Source organism: Carcharhinus amblyrhynchos, chromosome 4, assembly GCF_965287045.1.
Source record: "Carcharhinus amblyrhynchos chromosome 4, sCarAmb.v2.hapA, whole genome shotgun sequence".
NCBI classification, from domain to species: Eukaryota; Metazoa; Chordata; class Chondrichthyes; order Carcharhiniformes; family Carcharhinidae; genus Carcharhinus; species Carcharhinus amblyrhynchos.
In genome coordinates this window covers 100,179,467-100,189,619 of record NC_137327.1, presented here as the reverse complement: position 1 = coordinate 100,189,619, position 10,153 = coordinate 100,179,467, and the positions used below count along the sequence as shown (strand labels likewise).

The 10,153-nt window shown below is 49.5% G+C and overlaps 1 protein-coding gene across 2 annotated transcripts; it reads left to right on the top strand.

Moving 5' to 3' along the window:
* The first annotated feature begins 4,479 nt into the window (after positions 1-4,479).
* Positions 4,480-9,167, top strand: LOC145342680 (protein sprouty homolog 2-like). Of its 2 annotated transcripts, none has more exons than XM_080188234.1 (2): positions 4,480-4,574; positions 8,058-9,167. In XM_080188234.1, exon 2 carries the CDS (start codon positions 8,107-8,109, stop codon positions 9,004-9,006), a length of 900 nt encoding a protein of 299 aa, XP_080044360.1. In that variant the 5' UTR covers positions 4,480-4,574; positions 8,058-8,106; the 3' UTR covers positions 9,007-9,167. The 2 variants fall into 2 exon arrangements, with proteins under 2 accessions (XP_080044360.1, XP_080044361.1); XM_080188235.1 differs by lacking the exon at positions 4,480-4,574 and adding an exon at positions 4,890-5,031.
* The last annotated feature ends 986 nt before the right edge of the window (positions 9,168-10,153 follow it).

Here is a 10,153-nt window from a genome sequence, read left to right as displayed (position 1 = left end):
AAATGTTGGCCTGGCCAGCAGTATCTACATCCCAGAATGAAGTCTCAACCTTGTCCCTTGTCTGAGGTGTGGCGGTCCTCAGGTTAAATCATTACCACCAGTCTATGGTCATCTGGGACTATGACAACTTTACAGTTAATTGACACCCAGCATGACCATGACAATGAAATTGCCCAATAGAGATTATCTATGAAATATTGCTTACCCAAAATGGAATGTCAGAATCCCAGAATCCAGAGGCGCATACAATTGTGATACTTGCAGGTTGGAATTTTCACTTAATGCATGTTGTAGAAATCCTGAAAATTCCTGACATGCACAAAATGTTTGCATTTGATTGTTAGTTTTCAAAATCTATTAGGATATGACACAATAAAACAGATATCAATGTTGCGTAATGTGACATGGAATAAACCCCACAAAGTTAATGGACTTTTTAATGGGGTTAGATGTGAAGTTACATTTTTTCAAACAAGATGTGCTACAATTTTGGTGAAAGGAAATTTAATGGGTTTGCATATACATGGTGACATTTTGGAAGTGGGATGTTTCTTTATTCAGAACTGGATTGGTCATAAAAGACATAGGGTAGCAGTGAAAGGGTATGTTTCTGATTGGAGGTCTGTAACCAGTAGTGTTCCACAGGGATCAGTGCTGGGAACTCTGCTGGTAATATATATGAATGAATAAGAAGAAAACGTAATTGGTTTGATTAGCAAGTTTAAGGATGATACTAAGATTGGCAGAGTTGCGGATAGTGACGAAGATTGTCAGAGTGCAGTAGGATATAGATAGACTGGAAAAATGTGCAGAGAAATGGCAGATGGAATTTAATCAAGACAAATGCGAGGTGATGCATTTTAGTAGATCCAATTCAGGTGGGAGCTATAAAATGAATGCAGAACTATCTGGAGCATGAACACAGAGAGATCTAGGAGTATAGGGCCACAGATCCTTAAAAGTGGCAGCACAGGTGGAAAAGATGGTGAAGAAAGCATATGGCATTCTTGCCTTCATTGGACAGGGCATCGAGTATAAAAGTTGGCAAATTATGCTACAGTTGTATAAATTGTTGGTTTGGCCACATTTGAAATGCTGTGTCCAATTCTGGCCCCCACACTACCAGAAGGACATGGAGGCTTTGGAGAAAGTGCAGAAAAGGTTTACCTGGATGTTGCCTAGTATGGAGGATATTAGCTTGAAGAGAGATTGAATAAACTGGGATTGTTCTCCCTGGGAAAATGAAGGCGGAGGGGTGACCTGATAGAAGTTTATAAAATGATGAGAGATATGGATAGGGTGAATAGTTGGAAGCTTTTTCCCAGGGCAGAAATGACAATTACAAGGGGGCACAAGTTCAAGATAGTGGGGGCTGGAAGGAGGTGGGGTGGTGATGGTTCAGTGGAGATGTGCCCGGGAAGTTTTCTACACAGAGGGTGCTGGGGGCCTGGAATGCACTGCCAAGTGAGGTGGTCGAAGCAGATACGTTAGCCACATTTAAGACATTTTGGTAGACATATGAACAAATGGGAAAATAGAAGGATATAAGCGGTTGGTTTAGATAGGTAAACGTGATCGGTGCCGAAGGGCCTGATTCTTTGGTCTTTTTTATTTTGGATGGTGGGAGGGTGAGGTGGTTGTGGTGAAGGGGGATTAAAAGAAGCCGGTTTGATTTGAAGTTGATGAGTAGGGTGGGCTGTCAAACTGCCCGATCCTCATTCCTACTTCAGTGTAAGGGAGCGCCTGTTTGAGACACATTGGGTGACGGGCTGCATTCCTCAGGATAAAGGTTCTGTCCTTTTATGTTTTGAAATTTAAGCTCCCCAGTCTTCATCTCAGTGCTGTTGAGCTCCCGGGAATGCCCGTAAGTAAGATTCTGCCGGGTTTGAGAGAGAGTGACATGGCTGACCTGGGTCAGTGTTCCAAGTCTGCCGGGCTACCGTTTGCAACTAGTTTTCAGATAAATGAAAATCCGAGTTGTAAAACCTCCAGAATGAGTCTTGGAAATCATAAACAAATAGAACAAAAAACTAAGGTTGAAACTAACGTTGTTCTCTTTAAAATAACGAAGGTCTGCTCCGTTATATTTGCTCTGCAAAGGTATAAAGGTTCCAGAATATGAAACAAAGAATGTTTCATGTTCAGATGTGTTAAAAGAATAATAACAAGAACAATGTAAGTTTTTAATTATAAGCTATTTTTGGTGCACGCTTCAGTGTCCCGTGGTTAATGTTTTAATAATAAATCACTTCTAATTGAGTGATTTATTGCTGAAAAAGTGTTTCGAGATGAAAGGCAGCACAACTCAATAGCAATTTCTTTGGACTAGTCGGCAAAGGGTTACATAATCCCTATTCAGAAAAATAAAGCATACACACCAGTTAACAAAGCAGTTTATATAAAACACTGAGAGGAGATGTTGAAGAGATGGCTGCTCCAAACAGGTGATAGTTTGAGTTTCTTGGAACGCACTGTTTTGCCCTCGGGTGAATTACAGTCAGGAGGCTATAGCTGAAAGTTTACTGTACTGTATAGGCGCTGTAAGAAGGTTGGAGCGAATCAAACTCATGGCAAATCCTCTCTGTGTTGGACAAGCAGTTCAGAGGCTTTGTTAACCTTGTGACCTCCCACTCAGTGTGAGTGCGAACTGGGGCCTCTCCTCTGCACCCTGATGTCATATGTTGGAAGATGATTCTAGAGAATGGTTAGGAGCGAAGAAGGAAGGCTCTTAACAGCAATCATTCAGACATCTGCAGAAGCAAATCAGACCACTTGATGCTGGCTCCGGTTCCCCCTGCCACCATCACACACACACACACACTGACACAGATACACACACTGACACACACACTGACACACAGAGACTCACATTCACACATACACACGCACACACAGACCCATATAGACCCACATCCAGAGACACACAGACACTCGCATGCACACAGACACGCAGACCCACAGAGACACATACCCAGAGGCACACGGATAAACACAAACACATACACCGACACACGTGCACACACCGAGACACGCACACAGACACTCGCATACACATACAGATACACAGACACACATACATACAGACACATACAGACCCACACAGACACACATGCACATACCCGGAGACACACACAGACACTCGCATACACACAGATACACATGCACACACCCAGAGGCACACACACAGACACACACAGGCACTCGCATACACACACAGTTACGCAGACACACACATGCACACATCCAGAGGCACACACACACACAGGGACTCGCATAACACACCCGCGCGCACACAGACACCCGCATGCACATAGACACACATAGATACACACAAACACACACACCGACACACATGCACACACCCAGAGACACGCACACAGAGTCGCATACACAGATACACTGACGCACACTGACCCAAACGCACCGACACACACATGCAGACCCACATACACACACCTAGCGACACATATACACAGAACCTCGTCCACACATCGAATACAGACCCGTGAGATTTTACATTTTTGCAAATCACAGACTTATTGCAAGACTTGGATGTAATTAGCAGCCGAATCTTTCTCGTTAAGATAAGAGTTGAAACTCCAAAGCTTTATTCAACAACATGTTTGCAGATTCAGTGTCAAAGAGAAAGCGCTTTGCGAATGCGAGGAACAGGAGCCTGGCTTTAGGTCCCAGTCACACTGTGTTAACAGGTGGGGAATCCTCGCCGCTTGAACACAGCCGCTTGGTGAAATAAGCGAGCCTGCCGCTGCTAGAAATCTAGAAAACAGTAACATACCTCTCTCCCTCTCTAAGCTTATGCCAGTTTTAAAAACACGAGTAATGGTTTTGAATGGATCGAAAAAATGAATCAATTTTCTTTAAACCTCTGCCTCTTGCTCGAATACATTCAAACACAGCGCACACAATGTCAATTAGTTTCGTTTCTGTTGAAAACTGGTGTAAATCTGTTCAGGAGAACATGTTCAAATCCGGTCAGTTCCAGCGGACCAAGCAAGGCGGGGGGTGGGGGGGGGGGTGATAGTGGTAGGTGTAAAACTTCATCTCCACAAAAAGGTTGCTTGCTCTGTCAGTCAGAGATGCAGTGATTGAACAAGCTCGCTTTAAATACATGGCCCACGACCGGATGCGGAGAAAGCTTTGGGACGGCAAATGGCCTATTCGATTTCACGTGGATGACGCCATTTAGCCATGAGCTATAACCGGGCAAATCCCTGTACAAGTGAGGAGAGTGTGGACCCGGAGTGGGAGAGAGTGTGTGAGTGATGTGTGTGTGAGCGGGGCTCTCTCTCTCTCTCCTAACCTCCCTCTTCCCCAAGCTAGCCTCTGCATTCGTGCCTTGAGTCACTAGCGGAGCAGCGGGACTGGGGAAGGGTCTGTTTCTGCCACTCTCCACCCCAGCCACTGATTCCTGACAGCCTAGGGACACGGTGCCCTTCACTCCAGGAGCTTGTCATTGATCGCACAGAGTGGCTGCACTTGAAGCACAGCAGACAAGGTTACTGCCACAGTCTACCCAGCGGCATCGCAAAGGAACAGCCCCCATCTTCCGAGAGGTGAGCCACTATAGAACCTGAGCTGCTTTAATGTGTACATGCCGGGGTGTCTATTCAATTGTCTCTCTTATACACTTAACTTGTTCCAGACTCCAGTCGGATCTCTCTACAGGGCTAACAACTCGTTTCGAGCAATTGCAAAGAAAAAAAATCCCTTTCCGATCATTGATCACTTATCCCTCAACACCAAGGGACTGCATTAAAACAGACCCGGCTGCAGCATACTGTTACTGGTGTGAGGGGAGGGGAGGGGGGGGGAGGAGGGAGGAGGAGATAATATTTAATATCGATCAAAACCTGAGTAGCCTCATTTTAATGTAACTCTGCATGAGGAAACCAATCCAGCCACATCCATTACAGAGTCTGGAAAGTGCCGAGAGGCAGGCTGGAAAGTTTACTGTGTGTCTCATGTGAACAGAGGCAAGTGGCGGGACAAAACCTTCATCTGAATCTGATGGTAAATGTTTCACGAAATTTTAACTGGGGGGGGGGGGGGGTGGATGGGGTAGAAATGCGATTTTCTTCTTTAAAATAAGATTTATTGATTAGCCATATTCTTTACATTTCTGTGTTGCCATTTACAATTTTACTTGAGATTAAGCTTGTAACCTCCGTTTAAATGACATGTTAATCCCACGCCCGGGGTGGGGATGAATGGACATGTTTTAAGCGCTCCTCGAGTTGGGTGGGATTTGGATGGGTGGGTGGGTGAGGGGGGGGGGTTCCCCCTCTCTGCTACATGTGGTCCAGTTAGCGGGGACTCGGGGCCGTTGGTTGTGTGTATGTGTGTGTGTGACTGATGGCGCTGTCTAATGGCCCTGCTACAGTATTTGACTTTTCCGCATGTAGTATCCATTTCAAGCCAGCTTGCTGTATCGGATTCGCCACATCCGGAATTGCAAACTCGCTGCCATTCAATAGCAATTGGGAAAAGAGAGTGCTGCTTCTCCGGGTCCCACTGCCCGCCGGCTTTTCTCCACACTCCAGCCTGACTCGTGAAGCTGACATCTCCTGTAATAAACTCTGAGAGCAGGGAGTGCTAGAAGCACTCAAGCGGGTCAGGCAGCACCTCCTGTATGGAAATCCTCCCGATTTGTGGTCATAGCTTTCAACTCGCTTTGGGAAAATAGAGAGTGGTGAGAATGTTTCCTTCTAGTTGAAGAATTTCTCATTTTTACTGACCGTGATCTGGGTTGAGTTTTCACCTTTCGAACTGTGCTCCAGAATATCCCGGCCTGATTCTATTTTTCATCGGTATGGGTGGATGTTATTATTTCTTTTTCTTTTGGGGGATAACCCGAGAGTTACATTTAGTCGGATATCAGTTCCCAGTTCACTGTCTTGGAGCCGCCTTGGGTTTAAAGTGAGATTGGAGAAGGCACTGGAGCACAGGCTCCGAGTGCATGAATTGGTCGGGGGGGGGGGGGGGGGGCTTGCAAGACGACGACGACACACTTTTAGCTGTCTAAAAACTTGGGATAAGGGAGATAAAATGGAACATTTAATCTCTCTGGGAAGACAAATGGAATGGGTGAAGATGAATCGATAGAATCGCTGTTTTTTTCAGATTTTAGCTGAAGACTGTCAGTGCTGCCTTCATTTACATTGAGTGGATGTCAAAACCATTTCATATTTGCCCCTTTTTTGAGCGGGAACAGTGTTCCCGATAAGCGCAAGTTGTACCATCCGTGCCACTTGATGCTGCCAAGCTCATGCCAAACCCTTTTTTTCACCTTTCACAGGTCACAGCTGACAATCTGTGGTCTTTGTGAGGGTTAAAATCGGGCTGTGTGTGATCACTGTTATCAGACACCAGGTTGAATTATTGGTTTAAACATTGGGGCTCCTATTTAAAATGAACCGTGAAGGTTCTGCCTCGGGCAGTGGCTGGCATTTTTCTGGGCAGGGTTGTTGAGCTCAATACTAAGGGCTGGAGGTTGATTGGGTTGATTGGTCAAAGCGACCACTCCTGAAGCAATGCTTTACCGAGCTCCCCCCCGCCGCCCCCCGCACCCCATTCCATAAGCAATGCGTTACAAACTCTGCCTCAACGTAGCAGAAGGGCAAAGCAGGGGAAAAGGGTTGGGGGAGTCACAGAGGGGCAGAGGTATGAAGGGGAGTCACTGAGGGGCGGGGGTGTGAGGGGGAGTCACTGAGGGGCTGGGGTGTGAGGGGGAGTCAGTGAGGGGCTGGGGTGTGAGGGGGAGTCGCTGAGGAGCTGGGGTGTAAGGGAGAGTCACTGAGGGGTTGGGGTATGAGGAGGAGTCATTGAGGGACTGGGGTGTGAGGGAGTCACTGATGGATTGGGGTGTGAGGGGAAGTCACTGAGGGGCAGGGGTGTGAGGGGGGTCACTGAGGGGCTGGGGTGTGAGCAGGAGTCATTGAGGGGCTGAGGTATGAGGGAGTGAGTTTTTAATGGTCTGAGTATGGATGAGGGTCTGGGTATGAGGAATGAGTGCTTGAGGATCTGGAAATGGGGAGAGTGAGGCACTGGATTATGGAGTGAGTGTTTGAGGTGCTAGGGAATGAGGGTGCAAGGGTCTGGGTACGAGTACTGAGTATTTGAGGGTCTGGCCAGGGATGGTATTGTGTGTGGGAGGAGTATGGGGGAGTGGGTGAGGGGCTGGGGAATGAGTGAGGGTTTGGCAATGAGGAGTGAGTGTTTGAGGGGCTGGCTAGGGGCAGTAATGTGTGCGGAGTGGAGAATGGGGGAATAAGTGAGGGGCTGGGGAGGGAGTGAGAGGCTCAGGAGGGAGTGAGGGCTGGGGAGGGTGTGAGGGCTGGGGAGGGAGTGAGGGACAGTATGGGGAGTGAGGGTCTGGGAAGGAGTGAGGGTCTGGCAATGGGGAATAAGGGTCTGCCTATGGGAGTGAGGGTTAGGCTATGGGGAGTGAAGGTCTGGGAATGGGGGTGAGGATCTGTCTATGGGAGTGAGGATCTGGGGAGGAGTGAAGGTCTGGGAATGGGGGAGTGAGGGTCTGGCTATGGGAGTGAGGATCTGGCTACGGGAGTGAGGATCTGGCTATGGGGAGTGAGGGTCTGGCTATGGGGAGTGAGGGTCTGGCTATGGGAGTGAGGATCTGGCTATGGGGAGTGAGGGTCTGGCTATGGGGAGTGAGGGTCTGGCTATGAGGAGTGAGGGTCTGGGGAGGAAGTGAAGGTCTGGGAATGGGGGAGTGAGGGTCTGGGGAGGGAGTGAGGGTCTGGGGAGGAAGTGAGGGTCTGGGGAGGAAGTGAGGGTCTGGGAATGGGGGAGTGAGGGCCTGGGAAGGGAGTGGGAATGGGGGAGTGAGGGTCTGGGGAGGAAGTGAGGGAATGGCTATGGGGGAGTGAGGGTCAGGGGAGGGAGTGTTTGAGGGTATGTCTGTGGGCGGTGTTGAGTGCGGGTGGAGAGCTCTTGCTGAAGGAGGTGCTGTGGAATGGGTGCCTCGCTATTTGCTCTCTGTCTGACTGATCCCTCTGTGTGTCCTGTCTCTGCTCCAGGTCTGACCAATGTGCACCCAGCCCCGGGGCCTGCAGCCACCACATTCAGATGGAAACTCCAGCGCCGCTCATCTCGCCGCTCTCCCTCCAACTGGCTCACGACAGGGGGCGGCAGCGGGTTGATGCTGACCCCGGGGACATGCAGCAGGGGCCGGTGCTGTCCATTGATCAGATTCGGGCAATCCGAGCCAACAACGACTATGTGGAGCGGCCCCTGATCATCAGGGCGAAGCTCAGCCCGCCCAGCTCGGCCCACAAGTGGGAGAGGACGGCCGAGGGCAGCGGGGCCGCGCTGGAACAGCGCTCCTCGGCACAGCTCCAGCAACAGGTCCAGCAACACTTGAGCAGGTCCACCAGCACCGTCAGCTCAGTCTCCAGAAGCAGCAGCAACTCCGAGCAGCGGCTGCTGCTCAGCCTGACCTCCTCTCCTTCTGGCCAAGGGATTATCAGGGCGCAGCCCAAAGCTGACCTTAAAGGCGATTTTAACAAGGCTGCTGGCGCCGAGGACTGGAACCAACACTCTCTGCGGTGTGAGCGATGTGCAAAGTGTAAATGCAGCGAGTGCGCGGCTCCCAGGACTCTGCCTTCGTGCTGGTTGTGTGAGCAGAGGTGTCTTTGCTCCTTCCAGAGCGCTCTGGAGTATGGCACTTGTGTGTGCTGTGTGAAGGGCCTCTTCTATCATTGCTCCAGCGATGATGAGGACAACTGTGCGGACAACCCGTGCTCCTGCAGCCAGGGCCATTGCTGCGCCCGCTGGACCGCCATGGGGTTCATCTCCATCCTCTTGCCCTGCTTGTGGTGCTACCTGCCGGCTAAGGGCTGCCTCCGGCTCTGCCAGGGATGTTACGACGGCGTCAAGCGACCGGGCTGCAGGTGCAAAAACTCAAACACCGTGTGCAGGAAGTTCTCCAACACAACTTATCCTAAAGCCCTGGAGAAACCTTTATGACCAAGATTACTCTTGCTCAGATCTGTGACCAATGTTAAAACCCTGTGGAAGTTCAGAAGGCACATTCTCCAAGGCTTCCTTAGTGAGATTTCCAAGGGGGACATTCCATTTCTTCTCACGCCGAGACTCCAGGACATGCACAAGATGACCTGACAGGTGGGGTGGGGGCTGAGGGGTGGGGGGGGTGGGGGGGGGGGGGTTGCTAAACTCTCAGTTGGAAGTTTGAATAGAGGCAGCTTCCTCCTGAATAACTATACCTCGAAGTTTGAGCATTTGAAATCTACCCAGGGAAAAGGGACCATCGATTCCCCTTCATGTTAAGCACCTTTTTTGTGGGTTCTTCCTGTGTTAATTAAAGGCTCCAGTCCGTTCATTTTGCTCCCACACTCCTGTGATTCCCATTGTGATATATCTCAACTATATGAACAGAAAGACATTCGATTACCAGCCCCCCCCCTCCCTCCTGCCCATCCTCCCTCCCAAGCCCCTAACCGTTTGGACTATGACTATCCGCACACAATGGGATTTTCTTCACCTGACGACCTGGGGCTTGGAGGCAATCTCTCTCTTCCCCCACCTCCCTGCCCACCATAACTCCCAGTGCAGGGATTTCGGAATAGCCACCGGCAGATGGTCTGTTCAGAGTAAACCACTCAGTTTATGGGAAAACCATGCGAGCTGTCTTCACTATCGACGCATTAAATATTTATTGCTTGGCTTAGAAATGTGATATGGTCCACTGGAAATGTATTCTCCTTCTCAGCCACCAGCACCGTTGTTATTTACATATTGGCGTAGTTCAGCTGTAGAAAAAAAATGTTTGAAACCGTTTTGATTCTTTGATCGTTGGGTTCCGAGGGCGATACTTTGTGAAGGCACACTGTTGGTGAGATTTGTGAACACCGAAAGCTGGTGGAGAATTCGCCTTCCCATCTCTGGATTCATCATTACACTGGGCGAGGTTTAGATGTATAGGGGCTGAGCATTCGGCTTATTCTCATGTCCTGGTTCGGGGTGGGGGCGTGGGGGTACTGAAGAAGGCTACCTCCATCTATGAGAGGCGGAGTGCTCGGCTCACATTGCTGTTGGTGTACAGTTTGCACAGTGCTGATGTGATGGTGTGAATGCCCTTCACTCACTCCTTCCT